Genomic DNA, 26,104 nt, shown 5'->3' on the forward strand with positions numbered 1-26,104 from the left:
ATAGACTAAGTACTAAGTGACCCTTACTGATCATGAGCAAACATTCAAAGGCATGTACAACGAGGACGATATAGTTTTAAGCGCATATCGCACAAAGCGAAGTGCAACGATTTGGATGAGAAATTGGCTTGTACGATTGTTTACACAGATTGTGCCAGTCCTACAAATGTGATGCTGACATAGCGCACATAGCGTATATGGGACTGCCAACCAATTTGATCAACACACTTAGTCTACACGATAAGGTTGTGACTGTGCATTATGCAATCAATTCTTTGTCGGAAGTAGGAGGTTAAGGGGCATTCGATATCTGGTTTGCGACTCACAGGGACGTTGTGTGAAAAAGTTCAGGAAACACTGATTTAAATCATACATGAGGGTTGGTAAAGGTTAGCACTACGCAATGAAAGCACTGAGCATTATAAGAAACAGATATACCTTGTTACTAGATTAATCTACTACGACAACGTAAACTGTGATCATTTCGTTTGCGGTCAATTTATTTATGATGTAGCAATGGCGGATCAGTGAAACGTACAACCAGTGAATAACTGGTTGCTCACAAGTGACACCGGCGTATCGCGAACAATCCGAACGTACACAAGATACAGTGATTTAATCGACACCATTTACTTGATGACTTGACATTGACCTGTGAATTTTGCTCCTACTCACGAGTCAATCTACATTTCTGAAGCGCCGAGTAAAGTAAAGTCATTTTTGCAAAATGACTCGAGAGTCAAGTCAAGTCATCCGTAAAAGTTGACTCGAGTCATCCCAACGCTGTTGCAGACTAGGTGACCTTACAGTTTTATAGCATCTCGGTGATGCAGGCGAAAAGAATATCAAATCTCTCTCTCTCTATCTATCTCTCTGCTACAGATTAGAATTCACCATCAGCTGGTAAAATTTCCAATTTTGCGTGAAGAGTTTCGTACACTATATAAGGAGAGATAAAGCCATAATTCTGTTCCGAACGTGAAAAACCTTTCTCAATTTTCATCCAGAAAAGACACAAAACGAGCGAATCGTCCGATCGGGACGTAATATATCGGATGTCGATTGGTCAGTACCTGATCCCTTCGCTTGGTGAATTGCACAGTTCATCGCTTACGCCTTTCGATTACAGCCCTGGTTCGAGCAGCAGGTTCAATCTATTGGGAACCGTATCGGCCATAATGGGAACGTGGTTGGGTAAGTCCCAGCCAGGGTTCCTAAGATACGGAAAAATGACTCGACTCGACTTGGCCAATTTGTGTATTCACCCAACGTGTATACCTAAGTCTTTGAGAATGAATCGGCCAAGTCGTACGTACGGTCAAAGTTACATTGTAAATTCGAACACGTTTGTGGCAATGTAAACTTTCATCCGTTACTGAAATTCATATAGACATCGAGTTTTACTGTAAGTCGCATTCTAGAATTCATATTCGTTGGGGTGACAAGATAGGCCGAGAGGCTGCGAAGCATGAAGTGACATAATACATGGACTTGGTAGATATATTTTATCGAAGTCGAGAAGTGCTGGGCCACAAAGCTCAACGCGTGGTCTACGTCGCGACCGAAAGCTCACAAGCATGGAAGGAAGTACGTTTGTGTATGCGTATGATCTATGTTCACAGCGGATACTATCCAGAAAATTCCTTTGGATATATCTATCTTTTGCGTGCGGACACCAGTAATGTGAGGTGAGCTTCTTGGTTGGTGAGGCGGATTTACAAATATAGAAACTCAAAAGGTTAGCTGATTCAGTTGGGGACATGTTTCTTAGCACTTATAACCAGACATAGGGTAATCGCGATTAGTAATCGTAATCGATTACGACGATTACAGCATTTTGAAGTAATCGTAATCGCAATCGATTACATTCGAAAAAATCCGAAGTAATCGTAATCGACTACTTCCCATATCTAATCGATTTTTTTGTGAAAGAACGATTGCTTTTTGTTTGTACAAGGACTATGACATAAACTGAATATTCGTGAACAAGAATGAGATAATATACCACTTTAGCGATAGCACAAACGTCTGTTTTCAAACGCCACTGACTCATTATTACTTCAGAAGTATTAGCTCCGCTCGTCATTGCGTAAGAAGTATCCAGTATCCACACATAGCAAACAGACATGCGATGGATATTGTAGTGTGAGTGTAAGAACACCTATCGTGGTGTATATCAGGTTATCAAAACACTACAGAAGCCGCTACCTCGCAGCAGGATATTGATCACCACTCTGCCTATAGTTTCAAATAGTAACTTATGTATTGATGTTTGGTTGTGCTTAGTTAAACGCAGTTTACCATTGCTGCTTGGCGAGCAGGCGGCCTACATACGCACGTGCACCTGACGAAGATTCGGAATTTTGTACTCGTCGAATAAAACACTGCAGTTTCCACAACGAAGCATTACAAATAAACAGCTACAGATATATATCATAACCGAGCCGTGCTTAGCCGTTTCTCGTAACAGCAGCTCGCTGTATATATATTAAGTTGGAGGCAGAATTTTTATGTTAACTATATCTTATTCTCATATAACTACTTGAAACGGGCGTCAATCGTTATTTCACAGTTCGTTACTGAGCATTTGGACCTGCCGCCATAACCATCCGCTTATATAGCCTGACATGTTAGTGTGGGTTGTAGCTACAATCAGCAATTCAGCCAAAACAGCAATTCCCCTGTCCAACCGTTGGTCAATTTGCAAAACTGAATTTCGTCAATAATATTGGTAATTGCATTATATTACTATTCATTTATAACCTCTCTGAGCCCCGAGTGTCAGATTTACGTGGAAGTATTCATTTCGAAGGTAGCCTACATATTGCTTGATTAATACCGTAAAGCAGTGGTTCCCAAACATTTTTGGCTTGTGGCACACGGGTAGAAGAATTATAAAACGATCGCGGTACACTTACAAAAAAGTTACTTGAAATCTATTCACGCGGTAATGTGACAGATATGCTTGTTTATACGAACATATATTAGACTGAAACAAGGTTTAACTGTTGACAAATAGCCTATATCCGCATTTTGTCGTTTTCTAAGCAGTACTCAGCTCTAGGTTACAGCTTTAAATTTTAGTCAAAACGAAGAATAAACATGTTCATTGTTCACATATATCCATATCCATTACGGTGCAGAAGACAATAAATATCGATTGCGGTAATGGAATAGGATTTGAAAAGAAAACTTCCAAAACCGATAACGTTTTGTGAAAACGGCATTTTCCAATACGGTCGTTTCGTAAATCAATGAGCTGCCTTCTTATACAAAACGATTGTTTGATTTATGCATGGCGTCCGAATGAACTACCCACCTATATTTGTTACAGCAATACATGAGAAGTATTGTTGAAGTGTAAGTTGAAGAAGTACAAACACTGTGCTCATGATTTGCGGCACGGATGGGTTGATTTGAAACGAAACAGATATCTTCTTCGAGACTTAGCAGCCGAATTATGATGTCAACTACTACTCATCGTCAATACCATGACTGGTTTCGTGGAATGGCCACATGTTCTTATCTATCAGCCTGCTGAAGAAGTTGGACGCATATACTTGTCTGCATGCCTCATCTTAAATAATATGCAGTATTTTTCCGAAAGACTCGCGGCACACCTAAGAATCTGTGGCAGCACACAGCTGTGCTGCGGTACCCAGTTATGGAAATCCTTGCCGTGAAGTATCACAATGCATCATCTCTAGGCAACAAGGATTCACACATGCAAAATAATGACGCTTGTAACTGTACTGTATTAAATTGAAGGTATGCGACAGAGTCGGACAACGAGAAAATTGCAGCTTGGTGTGCGAGACGAATAGCGATATTGTAATATATTCGTGTTCATTTCATGGTAACGATTTCACGTCTCTGCCACTTCATTGAATGTAACCCATGGTAGTTTTTCACACCCATTTGGAGGTTCTCAATTGCATCTCTTCAAATAGTAGTATATGCCTATATCAAATACCAACATCCAGTACTTACACCAATATTAATACCCAATATCAATCCTGCATACGCCGATTAACCCAATTTGACTGCACTGCACATCCAGCTGTAAAACTTGAGTAACATATGTGACAATTTTTTTCGATTCGATAGGAAACGTCGATAACCTATGATGTGGAAATATATAACACTGCGTAGACATATATCTTCGCGATATTGCATGGATATGTCCGACACGTTTGCAGCATCTTCCATCTCTATGGCTAACAGGGCAATCGAGACACAAGCGATGGCGCATCATGCGATGTTTGAGCATATTACGTCGAATATTACTCGCGCCACGGTTTTTTCCTCATGGTACAATATAATGCCTGAGGAGATCCTCCCGACGCGCGTTTCAGTTATGACGCTTCATGTGCAAAGAGAGGTGGTCCGATCTACTGAACGATCTATCGCAAAGAACACATTTGAATGGACGATATCCCGTGTGCTTCCTGAAGTGACGGGTCAGTTCGTCGGAACGAGCAAACCTCCATTCGCATTCCGGCCAAGTGCAGCTGTATGGTTTTTCACCTGAATGCATGTTATGATGTCAGTAACCCATGGTATTTCCTCCCCACCTAATTGTTGGAGGTTTATATAGGCTCCTCCTCGCTACCAGTCGGTCGTGCTACATATCGGCAGTTACGGAATCACAAATAACGAGTATTGGCCTGGGGTGAATGATCATTGTAGTCGACAAACACCATGAATATCACAAGCAGCCACAAGAATAACAACATGGTTCGGATGCCGCGATACGACCAATTGAGATTCACAGCCTTACACAGTGGAAAACAGTATCAAAACTAGAATCCTCGTTGATAAATAATCTCTAAGTGACAAGGTGCGTATACATTCAGTACTCGGAAAAAGCATATGTCACTACTAGACTCACATCAATAGCATTAATATTTATTCAGATTCGAGTACTCAAATCATCCTGCCCACCTCTAATTAGAATGAGATATATTCGAAAACCTTGAAGTAAATAAATAGTGAAATAGTATGACGAGCGAACCGAAATTGCACACAAATTTCATAATATTCGAAACATATTATTGTCCCGAAACCTATTATTGTCCTGCAAACACTACCTACCGAATGATATCCACTGTATTAAAGGGAAGCATTTATTCTCAAAATAGTTCAAACTCATCCGGGATTTTACTTGGTCGCGCCACATATTTGATATGATAGAGGCACGATTGCGATTATGTTTTTGCTATCATATTTAGAGCCCGACATATGTCGGATTTTTACCGATAACTTGAAACCACACTGATAACCTCGATATATTCGGCCGATGTTCACAAAATATGGCATCTAGCCTTAGGCGCATCTGCGAAACTTCAGAGCATTTATTTGAACATCCAGACAGCCATTGCTATGCTTAGAGATGGACCCACTAGAAAAGCTGCATCTGGATACCTGTCGGCCTAATATATAATTGAGTAATCTATCATTGTATTTCCGGCATATAAGTCACAGATTATAAAATTCTCCGAATCCATGCCACCGGCAACCGTGTTGTGACCTAAAGGAAATTGCCGCTATAATCGGTCGGGACCTAATCAAATTACATCGCTCTTTTATTAGTCTAAACTTATTTCCAATGCAACAGCCACGGCCTACTATACATGTGTTGTGTACGGAAAGCTATAAAATGCAATGCAAACACTCCACGCAATAAATTATAACATGTTTCACACCGGTATGTGTCCTCGCGTGTGCCTTGAGATGAGAGCTTTTAGTGTATGTTTTGCCGCATCCATCATGTTGGCAGACGTGGATTGTCGTTTTCCGTTTGCTATTGATCGGTTTGCCGGTGTTTGTCTGTATAATTCCGGGGACATCCGCAGACGGTTGTATTTGGCTTGGCTCCTAGTGATACGAATATAATAATTGTGACCATAGGGAAAATTCTTTCGACATTGGGGATTCGATGTAGTAACAGCTGTAAAAGATGCGCGGTGGGCGAGAATGAAACCTTTTCGCTCTTCAATTCATTGATGTCATAAACTCAGACAATATCTATTACGATGGAAAAATTTCTAGCGGCATTTACTAATTATGTCATCATTTCTATACCTTATAATCCAGACCTGTGCGGCCCGCGATGCGATTCTGAGCGGCCCGCGAACAGTTACCTGGAATTCGGAACATAAAACCTACTTTGAATGTTAAGCCGTGGACTATATAATCACAGTCTTATAAACTGAACCGGACATTCGTTCGCTATGAAGCCTGTTCATTTAAGTATTGCGATAACGTAGGCTACGAGCGCCGCATGAGTACGAATGAGACGCACGTAAAAAAGGTGCTGAGGGCCTATGACCGAAATGTCAAGAAGATTCAGATCACTATTTGTTTACTAGAGTCAGTGGTGGAGCCGTCTCTTTAGTTGGTTTGTGGCGAGTAGGTCGCCGCGGAGTATAATTTAATTAGGAATTATGATTAAAAATACACGATGATCGATAGACATTCGGTGAATTTGGAGGGTGAATTTGCGGAGCACTGCTAGCTTCCGTCAACAACAAGGCTAATTCACCAAGCTCCACACTACCATGAGGCAGCGACCAAGATCATCTTTGTAGTCAAAGTCATGACCTTTTTTACGGTAAATATGCGGGTAATCGGGAGTCCAGCTGTGACAACCCTATGTTACGCACTTTTGTCGAAGGAACCGCGCAGTGAGTAGGTGAGTTTGCGCACACTCGTGAAAAATTAAAGGGAATATTGTATGCAGCCATTGTAGTGTACCTCGAATTTCGCGATATTAGACTGCATTCAACCTAGAATTATTGCAGCTTCGCCAAAAGGCTTACGGTGAGTGGACAAAAAGCCGCTAAGCTCCATCGTTTATCAAATTAGGAGCTTTCACTTCCTCGTGACATTTGTTGAAACTTGATACTGCGGAAGGCATCAATTTGCTATGTCTCATGGCCGATAGGCCTATATCGCTATGCGTCGTACTCGATAATAAGATGAAAGGGTTCAAACGTGCGAATGTCGCGTGCCAGACTTGCTCCTATCAACTTGTTTGGAACGATTGTGTCCGAACCCGTATTTAATTGCGCGTAACGCATTAACCACAGTCACCTGCATTGCAGTCGTTTACCTCCGACGTAAATCGTCTAATTACTCGTGACGTACACCTAATTCCCTGCTACTTCGAATAAGATGTATTAACAGCACTTCCATCACATTGGGATTTTGATGAGAGCCGCATAGTTCTATACTGAAATAATTATCGCTCTATCAGTCGGATTTAACACGGGGTTAAATTCCTCGTTAAGTCACCTCGTCGTCGTTCCCGCAAAATGAGTTATTACTGGGAGACGCGTTGTCTCCAAATACACAATACAAGTAAACACGACAGTAAAAATAATCTATACGTAATACAGGATTGATTAGTCTTCAGTTCTTTAAATTTTCTGATCTCGTCTGCTGGTCATTGAATCGACATGAATTTCGCAAACGTCCCGGAGATATCGCTGTGGTTTTTACCGGATAGGGGTCCGAAACTCAGTACATGAGTTCATAGTTTCCGTATTGGGTATTTATTGTGGATATTCTGACTCGGTAGTCGAACGACGCAACTCCAATTTCGAGAAACGGAAAACTCTCATATATGACATTCTCAAGCGGCTACGCATGCGGCTTGGTGATTGAACGACATACAGTCTTATGGCATTTATTGTGAATTAATTGTTATTAGCTGTATCGCGCCTAAGTATGCGATCCATAATTGATTATAGCAATAATATAATTTTACTCCAGGCCCAGTGGAGTTGTGTTTTTGGATAATATTTATGTCAAAACAGCGTAAGATTGTGAGAAAGCGAAACGATATGAAAGAGTCGAAACGACTTGGAATACACTCTTAGCGAAAGTGTTTGTTATCCTCATTCCTCGCCCATGTACCACCCTGATATACGGGTGTGAATATACGACCATAACACACGAAACCAGAACATCTGAGACTTATACCGCGGTATAAATCGAGCACGACATTTTAATCCAAATTACGCATGTACGTAGTAACGTAGCAAGGTATGCACGTAGTCATGTAGGATTTACTCGGTGTTTCCGAACAACCTGACTGGACGCACCACGAGTGAAACTATACCACGAGAGAAATACCTTCAAAAAGGGTGCTATGTGCCCACATATAGTAGCCCTATTATCGGGGGTGTGGCGACACTGTGTGAAATACCACAGTTTAGGCACACTTAATTCCACAGGGAGAGCAGTTTGGCTGCGGTCCTACCAGACCCGTAAAAATGTGATGAAATTGAAATGACCTATGTCAGTAGGTGAAATAGATATCTCAGATCGTGGTTTGGTAAATCTCGAGCGCAAACTAATATCCATTTCTAGGTTCTTTCCCCAATTAGGATTTGCGTGCCGCAATATCGAACGCTTGTGTTTGTCGATAGCATGCGGAATCAATCCTCATTGCATACACCGTACAGATTTTTTATTGATATCGCAATCCAAATTCAAGGATTGCAAACAGTATGAAATTGGCGATTGCTATCGGAAACGCCGAGTTCAGAATTTATACTAAAAATTTGGAAATCACAATCAATCCAAATTGATAGCGTAAACAAAAACATTCCGTGATTTCATCAACAACAAATATTTGCTAGATATTGACCAGTAGGTGTAGGCTATAATTGTACAAAATGTACGTACAATCTGTAATCCTGTTCATGGGACAATGCTACTTAACATAAAGCTTTTTTTGTGTATCAGCAATGTAGCCATGGTCTAGCAGTAGCCTACACGCAATTAGAACATACTCCACCAATGGGCAGTACGTATATCCTATGAATTGGTATATCTGGTTCATACTAAGCGACGAAAATGGGTTATAATGCAGAATTTTGTACCAGAAAGGACTGTTCATCCGATTGCTCCCTGCAACATGGCGGAAATCGGTCGAAAGAACGATTTTTGTGTACAGCGTACATAAAAAAGAATTCGCATGTTTCCATAGCCGTTAGACCGAACGTTGTGCGTTTGTGTAAAATCCTATAAGCGGGTATTGTTTAATTTAGTTCTAGTACTGGCACCACGCGGATTGATTGAACTTACTCTGTAGTCATCTTCACGCAGGTCTTTCATACTGTCTCTCCGACCTCGCTGGTAAGATATACACATAGGTCGTGGATTGCTAGGTTGTCGCTGCTCGAAACGGGTACAATCAAGTTTGCTGTCGTCGGACTGCTTCAAACTCCTGCAGTCAATTTTTCGCAAAGATTCCCACAGTTCAGTTTTGAAGTCACCTTTAAAAGTTTAGCTCGTATATAGAGAAGAGCACGCGACGTATCATGTACTTGGATTGCGGTCAAATTAATATTCCGACTGTGTAATAAATTAATGAGGGAATTTCGTATTCGTTACTTTCGACTTGAAATTCCATCAAAATATACGTATGCTGTGATATTGTAATATTTCGACTTTGTTGTCAGCTCTATAGGCATATTGCATATATATCGCCAAATAATTGTCAAAGACTATATATAGGCTATCACTGCGATAGGCCAAGTGTTGCTGTAAGTCATGTAAGAGATATCAGTTTTGGTCGCAAATCTGCAGGTCCAGAACATTCGAAGGTATAGTAGATTTGTAGAACTAGACCAAGAAATATAAACCACACTTACCGCGCGTGCATCTCTGCGAAAACTGTAAGTCTGAATATGGTGAATAGCTTCCTCGTTGTATACTGGTGGTCATTATGGTAGTCACTTGCGCCTTGTGATAAGATATTTCCCAATTTCGCTTACAGGTTTGGTATCCGAGGTCTTCACTGTAGTCAGCTGGATAATATGTGTAATTACTACTATTTTCCGCAGACGAAACGTCACGACTCTCCATACAAATATCGTCTCCTGAAGTTTCTAATATTTCGGCGACGTAACTGCCTGATATTTGCGGTAGCGGCTCGTCTTTCACTTGACATAACGTTGATGAACGTTTCGCTGCATTTCCTTCCATAATCGATTCGATATATTCATCTGCACTTGTCAATATCTGTTCCAAATTAAACTGTCTTTCTTCTACTAAGGCATTTTGGCAATAAGCACCAATATCCCTTGCGGTCGATGACATATTTAGATCCAATGCCATCTGTCCAGCATCGACGAGATACGGTATCTCTCACGCCCTTGCATGCAATAGTGCACCAATCAGCAAGAGTAGCCTATTCTACGATAAAAAAGTCGATTGTGAACAGTAGGTTAGTATACAATATATACAGGTAACAATGCGTTTATTGTTATCTCGGTTACACGACGACTACACAAATGAAGGAAACCTTCTCTCCCGAATGTTTCGTAAATAACGTTAACTTCAAATTACCAAGGTATTGATAGCAGTTACATCGTCAGTCCATTAGTTGAATAGTATACACTTCATAAGAATAGAAAGTGAAAGGGTGGATATGTACGGAAATCCTTCCTGCTAACTGTCTTTCGCGTTTCGCAAGAGAATTATATTACAGTGCATGGTGATAATGCGATGATGTGGGGTTGAGCTTTTTTCCTGATATCATCTCTATTTCATTGCAACTGTAACCGTCATCTACCCTTGTTCTTCTATTCAACAGCTGAGTTTAATCGCTCACATACATTGATTATCTTTAATTATTGGTTCATCAGAAATAAAGTAGGATCTCCGTAAACAGATCCTATAAAAATATACAATGGGCATCATTAGAGTTCTCGGAATTATAAAATACCAAATCACCTATCTATACCCTGTACTATAAGGCTGTTCGATAAAACTTCTTTCGCACTTGCATATGTGATCACATCAATAGATTGCACTTCGCTATCGTGTTCCATGCATGCCTAAACGGACAAATGATGCTTTTTCACATGCTTATATCTTCAGAAGGTCATGTGATTGAGTTTTGATAAAAACATTGTTAATTAATGAAAAATTATTTGAGATAACGCTGGATTTGCTGGAAATCAGTCAACTTCATTCAACCCCATAAAATTGTTTGGCTATCAGTAGAGATGATTCACACCGAATTTGGCTCAATTCCAACCACTAAAAGCGACGTTATTGCAGTAGAAAAATTTCTAATTCCATGATTTTGTAATAAATAATTAAAGAGTTAGTCACCGGAAATATATTTTATTCAAATCCAAATTCACAGTTATTTCAGCAACACTGATGCTAGTGAATGATGGTATTTTTAGGAATAACTTCCGGGTTTTTAAATCGCCGTAGCAATGCAACTGTTGGCTATAATTACACCAAAATTGGCGTGAAGGCTTTAATTAGGTAACCAAACAATTTTATCAGGTAGCCAGTACAATTTGAGAAAGAAAGTAATTTTTGAACACCCCTACGTACATGTATGTGCGTGTTTGTGTGTAAAGAATGCTGATGAGATCTGACACATCCAGTAGCCAATTGATAAGTTACCGTTTCGGGTTTGTAAATTTGTAAATCAGACTGCAAGTGGTTCAGTGCTTCACCAACCATGAGCCTAACCGCACGTCAGCGGAAGTAGGCATAGAAAATCCATAAAATAGATATCATTAGGAAGATTCGCACTGCTCTACAGTTTTTTCGTCGCATCTTCACAATTCATACCACACCGTTGCTTTGCGAATTAGATAACCGATATAGCGCATTTTTTATACTGCGCTGCGATTGTCGGAATATCAGTCCAACAATTGGCGCGACAGAATTATTTGCGCCTCGCTCTGCAACGATGCGTCACTGCGCCGCCATTGCACGCAATAAAGCCGATTTCCACATTCATTGACGGTTTTGAGAGTTTTCCTGTTTCCCTGTAATTATTACTATTTGCATTCGATTGATACTGTGTAATGTTTTAGGAGTAATTTTTGATGAGCTGATTTGTATATTCAATTCCAAATCCCGAATTCATTTCGTCCCTGTCTAAATGACTAAATCTAAGTGCAACTCCGGCAATTGCTAAATATATTCAATTGTATATTGAAGTTCTGTATCTCCAAGAAGCTCTCTAAATCCGATAATGGCTGAAATGTATTCAAAACTGTGGCACAAAAATTGTACGTATCAGAAATTTTATATCCAAGTCCAAATCCAAATCCATTTTCATCTCTGGGTCACTTATCTCCGTTTGGGCTGGATCTCCTCGAGCGATTATAGGGAGAAATGGTATCTCTAAGGGAAGACATATGTCAGTCCCTTCACAAATAAGGTAAACCGTAGATGCCATGATACGACACTCTAAACCGGAACGTGATTTCACGCTCTGAAACAGTCTTCGCTATTCCTGTCTTTTTTGCTCGGCGCTTATGGAGGGGTCGGTCGATTCTGACACGGGATCATCTAACACAGGGACAGGTAAATTCTCCATTCACACTGAAAAAAAATCTGGTACATTTACTGGAAAATCTCTGTAAATTTTGCAACGAATTACCTGTCGCAGCCAATAACTGTGAGTAGCTTGTAATTTTACATTTCGATATGTAATATTACCTCAATTTAGCTGTAAAGTCAAGTTACCAGAATTTCTTCGCAAAATTACTGGCAGTTACTCGTTCCTGCAGTTTATCAGGCTATTGGCAAAATTGATTAGCTTGAAAATCGCTGCGGCCAATGTTATACGTGAAACTGAATGTACCTGATATCATTTTTGTGGTGATTTGACCTGATTCAACCACGTTCGCGAGACTGGGGTCTATCATACGGAAATTGTTGGCCCTAGTACCAATTTCAGTAAAGTACATACTATCGTAAAAGAAACAACTGACAATCGTAGCTAATGTGGTACACCATAGCCATCATAGCCACCATAGCCAGCCACCATAGCCACTGTGATAGTCGGTATGTGGGTCGCACATCTTTGCGGTTGTCTGAACGAGTGAACCAACATGTGCCTAAATCGATTAGGTCAGTAAACAAACCTATCGATCGATCTGCACTTGTTCGTCGGTGTAAGGAAGCGGTTGACTCTACTTCCTATAACCAGGTCTCAGCGTTCAACTCCGCAATTGGTCAACATTTAATGAACTACCCGGTGTGTGCCGCAGTCATTACAATGACAGTATGTTCACTGTGATTGCTAAATGCAGATCTGCCTTCCATCTGTCTGTCTTGGAGTCAACTATAATAAAATTGACCAATCCGGATTTATGTCGGCAGAAAGAGTTTCTATATAATCTCAAAATTTCCCATTAATATATACCGCTATTTGTCTGTGTGTTGTCTTCCGTGTATTATAGTATAATTTGATTTTCTCTCGTCTCTTTATGACTACCGGTACAGCTGACTTTGCCTAGCGTCAATTTTTTATTATTGTATTATTACGTCATACTTTGCCTTTTTGGTTTTCGTTTTAATCTCTCTCTGTATGCTTATTATTGTGCCGTTAACTCTCGATAAGGGGCACACGAAGTCTTCGAGTTAATAAATTCTTTACTGCAATGAATGTAGTTGTGAAAGCAACACTCATAGCCATTATATTATATTGTAAGGATATGGCTATACGGCTGGTCTCGTTGGTTACCAGGATAGTACTGATAAGTTAAAATATCAGTTTAGGACAGGGGCGGGCAACATACGGCCCGCGGGCTGGATGCAGCCCGCGAAGGGATTTTGTCGGGCCCGCGGACAGTTTTCCGTCTCAACCCTTTTGAAATCTGCAGCCTCTGATGGCTTCGTCTAACTTCATCTGGTCTTATCTTGGCTCGTATACGTCCAGGCCTCATATTGGTCTGTGCAAAAAGCTAGCAATCAATTTATATGATACCTAATTTGAAGGTATAAGGCATGACAATTTTCAAGTACCGTCGATCTTACATGAGGAGTTCGGCCGAAAATACGCATGCCTAAAAAGTGGTTATCACCTCAAATTTCCAGATATTTTCGGAGTGGGAAATATAGTCAGAAATTCTGCTAGAACATCAGAAGTATACTTGTACGGTATTCTGTGTAATTTTTCGGTACTTCTTCGATAGTAGGTAGACATCGAAAAGTGTTCACCATGATCACCAATAAATGCTTCTCATGAACATGAATAAAAATTTATAAACGTCAAAATGAATTGTGTTTTTGTGACTTTGGAGAGACGGATATTAGGGTCGGGTTCGGGGGTATTAGGATTGGGGAAAGAGAGATATTAGGGCTTGGGAGGGGATGTTAGGCTTATGGGAGGGGGACATTAGGGTTTGAGAAAGAGGGATATTAAGGTTTGAAGAAAGGGGGATTTGAGGTGGGTTAGGCTCAAAGTTGGGGTTAGGTATCCCAAGATTAGGAAGAGGGATATTAGGGTTGCGGGAGGGGGGGTATTAGGGTTGCAGGAGGGGGGATATTAGGGTTGCGGGAGGGGGATATTAGGGTTGTGGAAGGGGGGATATTAGGGTTGTGGGATGTTGGGTTAGGCTATATTCGGGCTGTGGCAGAGGTGGGTTAGACCCCGGTTAGGGGTAACCTAACCCCAACGTTGAACCTAACCCTAATATCCCCCTCCCACAACCCTAATATCCCCCTCCCACAACCCTAATATCTCCCTCCCGCAACCCTAATATCCCACCTCCCGCAACCCTAATATACCCCTAACCCCAACCCTAATATCCCCCTCCCACAACCCTAATATCCCCCTCCCAAAACCCTAATATCTCCCTCCCGCAACCCTAATATCCCCCTCCCACAACCCTAATATCTCCCTCCCGCAACCCTAATATCGCCCTAACCCAACCCTAATATCCCCCTCCCACAACCCTAATATCCCCAAGCCAACCCCAATATCCACCTAACCCCAACCCTAATATCCCCCTCCCACCCTAATGCTCCAATCCTAATCTTAGGATACCCTAAACCCAAATTTGACCCTAACCCTCTCCAAACGCAAAAACAATATATTTTGACGTTTATAAATTTTTATTCGTGTTCATGGAAAACATTCATTGTTGATCATGGTGAACACTTTTCGATGTCTACCTACTATCGAAGAAGTGCCAATTTTTCACCGTTTCAAACATCAACCTTGTTGTGGGATGTATTCTGAGGGGGTTTGTTAATTGTGGTCACGCTTCGGTGATTTTGAGAACATAGCCGGGCTTGCCCCGATAGCACTCATAACCAGCTTTCCTGTCTGTTCTCTCAAAGCCGCCCACAATTAAGAAACGGTGATTTACTCTCTCTATTCATCAAATTACCTAGCAAGCGAGGCAACTTTGCGATTCGTTCCGCCAGTGTGATGTAACAATGTAACTACAACAGGTTAAGGGATAATGCGCGATAATTCGTAGGGCCCTAATGCATTCTATGGACCCACTTCTCTACCCTCAAGTCAAGAAAAGGCTGGTAATGTGTGCTCGCTTCTACCGAAGCGTCTGCAGCTGTGGTTTCCGACCTTTTTGGCTTCATTCCCCAATTCAGATTTATTCTGAGTCTTAATTCCCCACTACCCCAAACTCTTGAATCTCCTTTAAAAATGCGCCTCCATAACATTTGGCCAGAAGTTTATAGCATGAGGACTTGCTATTGGAAAATCACACCAGTACGCAAGACAATCGCCTATAACTTCAACATAAAACGTATTGTGAACTGATACCGGTAACTCTCAAAATTTTGCAAAAGCGTTTCATCACGTCATATTAAGCGTGATGCATGTGTTTGTAACGCCATGATTTGTTATCCAGAGTTCAATAATTAGTTTGTGTGAACAAATACTTTTCGATACATCCATTCCGGAGCAATTAACTGGTAACGGTAATCGCGCGTGTGTCTTCGTAAATGTGCAGACCAGGGGTGGGCAAACTTTTGAGCTCTCGGGCCCAGTGACGTGCGGTGAGGTTCATGGCTGGTGACGCACGCCCCCCCCCCCCATCCCCACATAAACACACACACAAACACGCACGCACGCACGTAACAATAGCAACGGGTATAGAGAGCATTTTCTTTGCACACTATAGTTGACTCTGTCAACGTGAATTGAACTTTAGAGTATTATTAGGACTATCATGTGTGGCCAACATACATTGTATCGTATATACCAGTGGTTCTCAACCTTTTTCGCCTCGCGGACCGGTAAAATTTCCAAAAATGTCTGGCGGACCGGTGAACTGTCAAAATTGAAATGAAGCCAAAATGTAAAGTATGCAACCATTTTTTTTGCAATTATATGATGCTAGAGAGTGACATTTCGAGGGTTTTGATCGTATTTAATTATATTCATGATGGCATCCATGTGATTTTATGGTAGTGAGTCTGCCGACTCGAGGTAAAATTGCCTTGTCCAGATAAACGTGCTATCGCCGAGAGTCGTTTACAGTCTTTCACAAGGCCGTGGGTTTAATGACATAATATATATTCAATTCAAGTAGCCATATATTAATATTATTGGGTATTGGGCCATTACCGCGCCACGACCCACCAAGACAGACAATCAAGTTTTAGGCCATATAACATGCGACTCCAAAAAGTGTGCCAGAACGATCGGCAGACTTCGTTATATATACAAAATACATATAGGTTTAATTGTCCATAGGCGCCTAAATGACTGGCGCCGAATGTTCCTGTCTTTGCAATCTGAACCTCACAAGAAAAATACCATCCCGCTGGGAAAAATTTTATGCTAGTGAAGAAATACCAATTTGAAATCGTGTGCGTCTCTTAGTTTAGAAGCCTACGTTTTGGCGATTCTATATTTTTTGATATAGCAGACTAGAAGTCACGAAATAACATCATGTAACGAAGTGATATCAAAGGGTCCGCCCGCCCAATATGTTTAATTATTATTTACGGGCCCTCCCGTTTTCAATATACTTAACTCAGCTCTACCGGTATATCTAATTATGTGAGTATAGAGGACGATAAATTGATAGCATTATATATATGCAATCGCCGATCTGATTGACCGATTTTATCGTAAATTATCGAAAATTTTCGCGCTTGGCGCTGGCTCACAATATAGTACAGATGATCCAACCCTGAAATCCACATCACCAAACCAGACAAAGGATCCGGTGTTGTCATTCTGAACAAAGCTGACTACATTTCGAAAATGGAATCAATATTGCATGACAAAACCAAATTTATCTCGCTTGGTTCGGTTTCGGAATTTGATAATACACCTAAAATTGAAAGACGACTGACAAACCGTTTGCTGACATTGAAGAAAAACGGTGTCCTAACGGCAGAAACATACAGCGCCATCAGACCGACGGGATCGCAAAGACCACGCATGTACGGACTGCCAAAAACTCACAAAGACAATGTCCCAGTGAGACCTATACTTTCCATGATCGGGTCTGCTCACCATCAGCTGGCAAAATGGCTTATTGACATTTTGGAACCGGTTCGGGAATTGTACGGCACGGAATGTGTTCGCGATTCGTTCACGTTCGCTGGTGAAATACGAAACCTGGATTTGCCGAATCCAGACGTGTTTCTGAGCTCATTCGATATCTCTAGTCTTTTTACGAACGTTCCGCTGCATGAGACTATTGATATTTGTGCCAACGCGCTGTACGGTGGTAAGTTACCACCACCATCAATCCCGCGTAACGTCTTTGTTGAACTTTTACAAGCCGCAACTTGCTCCGTGGAATTTAGCTTTAACGAGGTCATGTTTCGCCAAATAGACGGCTTAGCCATGGGTAGTCCCCTGGGACCTATTTTGGCCAACATTTTCGTAGGGTATTACGAGGGCGAGCTTCTCTCCCAGCGTGAGTCCGCCAAACCACTATTGTACCGCCGATACGTAGATGATACATTTGTCATATTCAGGAATGAATCGGAGTGTGACCAATTTCTCATTCGCTTAAACTCGCTTCACCCGGCCTTGCAATTCACAATAGAAAAAGAACGCAATAACTCATTATCATTTCTGGACGTATTAGTTAAAAAGCGCAATACCAACAAATTTGAAACGACTGTTTTCAGGAAACCGACATTCACAGGCCAATACCTTCGCTGGAATTCATTCAGTCCTCGACGCAGAAAAATTAACCTCATAGGCACACTCGTGCATAGAGCGTTGATGATATGTTCGGGTAACAAACTGAGTTTAGAACTTGACTACATCCGGAAAATCTTACTTGATAACGGTTACCCTGAACACGTCATCAGCCGCGGCATGGAGAGGAAATTAACGCAATTCAACGCAGAAAAACGAACAGAGCCCACTGCACGAACAATAAAAGATGTTTATATCCATCTACCGTGGATTGGCCCCATTTCCACCCGCTTTGAAAAACAATTGATTTCTGCTGTCGGTAAATGTTACGACACAGTCAAAACCAATGTGATTTTTACAACAACACAACTGCTCCCTTCAACACGCAAAGACGTGCTTCCTGCACTTCAACAAAGTAATGTAGTGTACCAATATAGGTGCCACTGTGATTGTGGCTACGTGGGAAGAACGTCAAGACGTCTGCAGGACCGCATAAACCAACATGTCCCCAGATTTATCAGAACACGTGCGTCACGCGATGTCAAAAGCTCACCCTTAACTCATCCACTTAAGATTGATGCTGATCGATCAAAGGCCATTAATTCTGCCATCGGCAAACATCTGTTGGATAATCCGATTTGTGCGAATAATTATCGAGACGACCGATTTCGAATCGTAGGTCGAGGCCGTTCACAATTCCATTTGTGTGCCTTGGAATCAACTTTTATCAAAATACACCAACCAAAACTCTGTCAACAAAAGGAGTTCGTGTACCACCTAAAAATAGTACATTGAACGCTCTCTCATTCGAAATTTCATGCTGGTGACGTCATATTTTGTGATACGATTGTTGATATACAATGTTCTTTCCAATTCTCTACTAGTTGCTGACGATTACCTCTGACGAGTGTCAGCCGAAAATATTCGGGTTCATTTCAATATGAATATACTATTTAATTGTACAGATGATTTCGTGACAAACGCGAACAGCGTGATGGAGGGGTCGTTTCATCACCCTATGGGAGCCCCAAACCCACGTTTTTGGGGGTCTAACGAGGTGCTGTTTCGTTCCTACCTACGGGTATACGCCCGAAGATGTTTAATTATTATTAAGTGGCCCTACCTTTTCAAACACACCTCACTCAGCTCTACCGGCAAATCTGATTACGTGAGCAGAGAGAAGATAAAAATTGATAACAATATGCAATTCCCGATCATACTGACCGATTCAGTCATGAATTCTAGAAATTTCCCGCGCTTCGCGCGCTTAGGCGACAAAAGCTGATTCACCAAACAAACTCCCAACGCGAATCATAAATAGCGGTAAACATGGTATCGCCGTAGGGGGGTCTGGGGGGCTAGGCCCCCCAGAATTTCGGTCTATACCCCTATGGGGGGCCCACGACCAAAGTTTTTTTTTTGAGGGGGGCTGGCGAAGTGCTGTTACGGCCCTGGATCGAACGCTGTGCCAAGTTTTATGTTTGTCATTGAACTATGCGGGTGGTAATTTCGTTTCCCAAGTCGAGGGAGAGCTGACTCGTCATTTATCGCTAACAGATTTTACGCAAAAGCCTCTATTGGTCTCTATTGATTTAACGATGCTCCATACCTATATCTGTCACGAGCTTTTGCACGGTTTGGCTTGATTTTAGTATCGAACGCTGTGACAAGTTTCAACGTTGACACTCAATGATTAGGGCAGTAATTACGTTATCAAGGTCGAGTATGGTAGAGATGTGCGCTGATCTGACACTTATATACCGCGAAAACTGGTGTTGGCATGTGCTAATTTTAGCTGTGTTCCATACCGACATAGGTGTTGGTATTTCGAATGGCATATGTCGATGATCTCATGGAACAGTTTACTGAGTTTCTCGGTTTATTTAATTTTATGTTTACCAATGTCGATTTTACCGTGAACCGTGGACAAATCATAAAACCTGCTTTTTAATGTTGCTGCGTGGAGTAAACCATAGGCTGTAAACTGTACCGAAAATTCGACGTTCAAGCCTGTTCATTATTATGAGGCGATTACGCATGTGTAATCGAGATTCCAAACAAAGTCAATGTAGCAAATTATGTCGTAACAATTTAAATCTCAAGAAGTCGGCATCTCTTCTTTGTTTTCATTCAATGCATGATAATGATAATAATCGCCTGATTACATTGTATCTGAACAAGATGTAATGAACAGATAGGAGGATGCTGAACGACCAGTTGCGGTAGCAGTTGCGGTGTCTTAAACTGGCATCCGCCTCAGCCTAGTGCCCGATGTCACAGTTCTTTCTTCAATCGAACCCGGGTCGCCCTGGCGTATCGCCACCACTACGCTAACTCCCTCGCATTAGGCTACGTATTACAGATTACACGGGTTTGTCCATGCTTCAAATTGATACGGGATACGTTTCCAAATCCTTATTTCGTAAAACAAGTCAATCAGTGGCTCAGTACCCGTGATTGCTATGTGTCATCATAACCGATGAATGATGAACGGGCATGTCAAAAGAAGAAAGCCAAAGCTGAAATTCAAAGATGGTTTCGAGCACTAAATATTTTTTACTGGGGTCAGGGGAAGAGGTGGTCAGTAACGAAGTGCTTCTTCAAAGTACTCAAGCAGTTTTCGGCTACTTGGGTACTTACTCAAGGAGATATAATTTCCCGCTACTTCTACTTCGTAATATTTTGTGATTTACTAACATACTTTTCGCTATTTTCAGTTTGTCAAGTAGAAGTAGTTTATTCCTCCAGTTATGAATTTCGGGGCTGTTTTCACGAAGTATCAATATGTAATTCTCATATGAGTTGAGTAAAGCCCAGAATATTCGTCGCGCTTCGCCCACATTGGATATGGAGTGACCAATATGATTTTACGAAAGTAATGGCGAATATAATTTAGGTAGCGGTTAGCATGGTTCCGTTCACACCGCATTGTCGCCCATATGAAATATTTCAGGACAGTATAGCCTAGTGGTTCCCAACCTTTTTCGAACCATCGCCCCCTTTGCAAGCTTAACACCGATCATCGCCCTCCAGATTTTGTGTACCGAAAAATGGGCATACAAACTGTAATCACCGGCGCGTTGACTAAAAAAAAAAGGTCTTCAAAATAATGTTTTTCTCTCCGCATTGCTAGGTGTGGATGACTAAAAAAAAAAAAAGGTCAGCCGTTTTGGCGCGTCATCGCCCCCCTATCGCCCCCTTGGCTAATTTCGCCCCCTGTCGCCCCCTTTGTCCATTTTCGCCCCCTATCGCCCCCTTCGTCATTTTCGCCCCCCTGGACCGCCAAATCGCCCCCTGGGGGGCGATATCGCCCACGTTGGGAACCACTGGTATAGCCTATATGGCCCATCATAAAGTTTGAAACTGATGTTTCTTAATTTAGCATTTACTTATCATATCGTAATCTACCAGTCCATGGCGTGTCCTAATATGGAAAAGTGGACTCCAACTTTTTTTTTAGCTGTAGACCTGTTTTAGTTTACCACCTTTGAAACTTTCTGGACTAAAGACATCCAATACATTTTCCGCATTTAAAAGTAGTACTTATCTGTATCTTTCAATTCCCAATATCATACTTTGCGTTCTAATTAGTATCAGTTCTTTTGTCTGGAGAACATTCATGTTGAAGAATAAAAGCAAGTGTAGTAATGACTATAATTTCCGGAAATAAAGCTACACAATATAGCATTTTTACGATCCACCATATTTTTTATTAACGTTTACTAATCGCACGAAGTGTTTACATCGTATCCGATGCAACCTCTCTGTATTGCTCTTCGACTAAACTGCCGGCCTTATAATATAGGGACGGGCCCTATACCATGACATTTTTTTAAACGGGCTATTCGAGTAAACAGAGGATCAGTATCGTATTTCCGTATCAATATAGTATCATTTTCATCCCATTATGCGGAAGAATGCTTATTAGGGTTGTTCAAAATTTGGAAAATCTTACAAATCCTCCGTTGTAATGTCTTATTCTATAGATTATTGATAAAAAACGACACTGAGCCTAAAAGAAGCTTACATGAAGGCCGTTAAGATTTCGGGCAAAGCGTTTGAAAGTAGCGGCCAAAGAATGGGCGTGTCACCGACCATCGAACGGCGAGAAGACTAGTAATCACGAAACCACGGCTCTTGATTGGCTGATCGGCTATGCTTCAATGAACACGGCAGCAGCTACTTGCTGATTATGTGATCAAGGAGTCTGCTACCGGCGGCGATTCTGAAAGCGCATTGTATGTAGGCTGACGATTAATGCGTTCAAAACTTCAACTATGTACTACAACCTGAGCCCAATAAGATCACACAGACAAAGTAGTGTCATTGTTGAGCTTTATATTTGTATTCAATAATGATAGATCCTTTCTGAAACTTGGAATCCGTCGCCACTTGCATAAGCGCCTATGCTTTCCCTCGTTGAAAACAAGGCATATAGGCTACGGCGGTGTCCTTCACATTAAGCGGTCATGCTTTAGACGTTTTTGTGAAGCAGCTGTTGTTTGTCCATCATGTATTTCGTACCTCAACATACCCTGAATCAATCCTAAATCATTAACTGTCAGCTTACATACAATGCGCTTGCAGAATCGCCACCGGTAGCAGACTCCTTGATCACATAATCAGCAAGCTGCTGCGGCAGTGGTCATTGAAGCATAGCCGATCAGCCAATCAAGAGCCGTGGTTTTGTGATTACTAGTCTTCTTGCCGTTCGATGGTCGGTGGTACGCCCATTCTTTGGCAGCTACTTTCAAACGCTTTGCACGAAATCTTAACGGCCTTCCTGTGAGCTTCTTTTAGGCCCATTGTCGTTTTTTATCAATAATCTATAGAATAAGACATTACAACGGGGGATTTGTAAGATTTTCCAAATTTTGGACAACCCTAATGCTTATGCTGTCGAAAATTGGATACCTCCTGGTATGCATCAATGTGAATTAAGCTTTGCACCTTTCGCATAGCTCCATTTGCATCTTTTTACAGTGCATGCGAACGAATTACGTTTTTTTTCACTTACTTACTTGAGTAGTTCTAAAGTCATTCACTTCTACTTCTACTTCAAGTAGTTTTAGCTTGCTTATGGAAAAAGCACTTCTACTCGTACTTCAGTAGATTTTTTCGTCGCTACTTTTACTTCTACTTGAGTAGATTTCTCGATGGGGCGTTATACTGAGCCTTCATTGCTATCAGAAATAAATTTACCGTAATCGAAGTGATCAGAACTTACGTTGTCGTAATTAACTAGTTGTAATCTAGTAGCCATGTATATCTGCTCTATAGACCGCTCACATTGTTCCGTGGTCACAGCTCCCCTTAAACAACCCTCTCGATTAAATGAATATAGATTTCAGCAGTGATTCCCAACCACGGCTCTCAGAGTCGCATACGGCTCTTGCGGCTTCTATTGACATCTAAATATGGCAAGACGACAGCTGTTGTTTCTTCGTTTACTTTAGTGAGTAATTTCACTTTTTCTGCTGAACTTTTCAGTACCAATCTGTTGTAGGCTACTAGATGCAACGAGTTGTACCCATATGAAAGCGACTATGAAGCTGACACGGCCTAATATGAGTTCATTGTCGATTGTTGATCCACATTGCACATGCATGGATCGTCTTTGTCTCACGACAATCAGTGTTGAGCTGACCACCCGTCTTGTGTTAGAATGGACGAAGTAATGTTCATTGTGTCAAAACCTAACGACGGTAATTATGAAACGTTTCATTCCGGGGATTTTGGCCGATAATTGTGTGCCTCTAAATGGCTGATTACTAGATTTCTTTCAAAGTGTGATATTGACTCGATTTAATCTGCGAACCGATAATCGTCGAGTTCTAGTTAACGGACATTATGAGTAGGATTTCACATATATATAGGTAGGATCCCTCAATAATAATTATACATCTTCTGGCGTATACCCGTTGGCAGGAACGAAAAGGCACTTCGTCAGGCCCCTCGAAAAAAACTTGGGTCTTGGGCTCCCATAGGGTGATAAACCAACCGCCCCCATCACGTTGTTTGCTTTAGCCCCGAAATCAGCTGTACTGTTTAGCGAGCCAGTGCGAAGCGCGAAAACTTTCGATAATTCATGATAAAATCGGTCAGTAAGATCGGGAATTGCATATATATTGCAATCAATTTATTGTCCTCTCTGCTCACGTTACCAGATTTACCGTTAAAGCTGAGTGAGGTGCAATGTTCCCTCTAAGCTGCGCACGTGCGCAGTGCTGACACGGTCTCTGCGCACAGAAAATTTACGTTGCGCATAACAAATCCGAAGTTATGACCTTTTTTAGTCGTTACGCACTGTTGTCCAAGGGTCTGCGCAGTGAGTTGTTGAGTGTGCGCAGACTCGTCAAAACGTAGAGCGAAGATTGTGAGGTGTCTTGGAAACTGTAGGACCCGTAACTAATAATTAAACATATTCGGGCGGGCGAACCCGGTGGTATGACTTCGTTGCATGATGTTATTTCGTGACCTCCTGTCTGCTATATCAAAAAATATAGAATCGCCCAACAGGGATATCGTCCAACAGGAATATCTAGCTTTAGATATCCCTGTCGCCCAATCGTACTAAACTAAAAGACGCACACGATTTCAAATTGGGATTTCTTCACTGGCATGTAATTTTTCCCTGCCAGATGGAATTCGTCTTCTGCGGTTCAGATTGCCAAGACAGGAACATTCGGTGCCAGTCATTCAGGCGCCAATGGACAATTAAACCAATATGTCGAAGTTTTCGGTGTTAATTTGCTCTTAATACTCATTAGGGAGATGTCCTACCACCACATCATCTACTGCGAAGCCATTTTTCGCCAAATGTATCAACTGGGGCAATCACATGATATAGGAATCCCATCAACTCAATATCTTCCGTCGCCGTGTCAACGATTTCGACTGTCTAGGCCAGATCAGACAGTACATAAGGCATCTAAGTATTGCTACGTTGATATTGAGCAGAGTGTAAAACGGGTTTCCATACTTGCTACCGATATTACTTCAAACAAGTTATGCAGCAGTACCCTACTAGTTCTTTACTTTAGACAACGATATCAATTTCATTGATTGGTCGAATAAGCATCAGTTCCTGACTAACTACATGGCGTATTTCGCTCTTGAGGTTGTGTGATTTCGGGTCAAGTTCACAGCAGAGAATCACTAAATATTCACAAACGGAGATCTGGACATCTCGAGCAATTGTAACAAAGCAAATTTTTGAGATTTTCAAGGTGCATGCTCGTTTAGTGTTGATTTTCTATGCTGCCAGCGCCATGCATAGAGTGGCCCGCAGTTGAAATGCAATAAATTTCGACCAAAAATGTTATAATGACGTGAAAATTGTAATATATGAAAAAGGTTCATAGTGCAGAACCTAAATTTCCGAGGTTCACACACAGAACGCGAACGGGAACCTCACGTTCACACCATCCCTAAATGACACTGCCAAGACCGAGACACTTAGCCAATGACTTTGAGATTCGCCACAAGATCAAGCTTCACGAAGAGATAGGTTTCCAGCAGATACGGTGTCTAGCTGACGCCAAATTAATGGTTTAGTCCAGTGGTTCCCAACATTGGCGATATCGCCTCCAGGGGGGGTTTGAGAAACAAGGGGGCTAAAACACCGAAAGGGGCGATTGGAGGGGGCGCGATTGAGGCGAAAATGTTAGAACGTCCTGTGAGATAGGGGAGATGTGGTACCGATGGATCAAGAATTGCAAAATGATCTCTGCATGACCGCCAGATCATCAGCCGCTAAGAGAAGATCTTTTGCTGGCTCAACACAGCTCTACTCACCGGATATGTATGTATGAATAATGAATTTCCACCAATTGCAAAAATAATTATAGACGTTCAAAATTTATTGCTTGAACGTATAATCGGTCCCCACCCGGTGGGTCGGAAGGAATAGCAACCTGGGAGCCTGTGAGACATTCGCTCATACAATTAAATGTCCCAACTTTTCTTGGTGTGTAGAATAATCTAAGCTACAGCAAGCCAAAACACTGTTTGGTCGTCACCGTCGAGAAAATAGAATAAATAATACCTCAAATGTTGCCATGAAATCACGTTTCGATATAAACACAAGCTTAAAAATTTGAGGGTACATACGCATTGCCCGTAAATCGAGATTTTGACTTCAAAATAGCACATTATAGCGATAAAACATCACAGGTAATTATTAAATAC

General features: G+C 41.5%; 2 protein-coding genes across 2 annotated transcripts in view; both read right to left on the minus strand.

The window, feature by feature from the left end:
- LOC145459356 (uncharacterized) overlaps positions 1 to 26,104 on the minus strand; it is a 155,737-nt gene that overhangs the window by 74,312 nt on the left and 55,321 nt on the right. The window lies entirely within an intron of this gene.
- Positions 3,736 to 10,638, minus strand: LOC145459173 (uncharacterized). Its single transcript, XM_080337806.1, has 4 exons — positions 9,666 to 10,638; positions 9,097 to 9,287; positions 5,706 to 5,877; positions 3,736 to 4,527 (listed from the first exon to the last, which is right to left on the minus strand). Exons 1-4 carry the CDS (start codon positions 10,129 to 10,131, stop codon positions 4,352 to 4,354), a joined length of 1,005 nt encoding a protein of 334 aa, XP_080193932.1. The 5' UTR covers positions 10,132 to 10,638; the 3' UTR covers positions 3,736 to 4,351.

The sequence above is a fragment of the Botryllus schlosseri genome, chromosome 16, assembly GCF_051294905.1.
Source record: "Botryllus schlosseri isolate E-star chromosome 16, Bs_hap1, whole genome shotgun sequence".
Taxonomy (NCBI): Eukaryota; Metazoa; Chordata; class Ascidiacea; order Stolidobranchia; family Styelidae; genus Botryllus; species Botryllus schlosseri.

Bases quoted from the DNA above. Each gene is read 5' to 3' on its own strand.
- LOC145459173 (XM_080337806.1), bottom strand. From the start codon at position 10,131: ATGGCATTGGATCTAAATATGTCATCGACCGCAAGGGATATTGGTGCT. The intron at 9,288-9,665 runs GTAAGTGTGGTT...AAACTTTTAAAG, and splicing joins TTCGCAGAGATGCACGCGCG to GTGACTTCAAAACTGAACTG. The intron at 5,878-9,096 runs GTAAGTTCAATC...TCGTATCACTAG, and splicing joins TGCGTGAAGATGACTACAGA to GAGCCAAGCCAAATACAACC.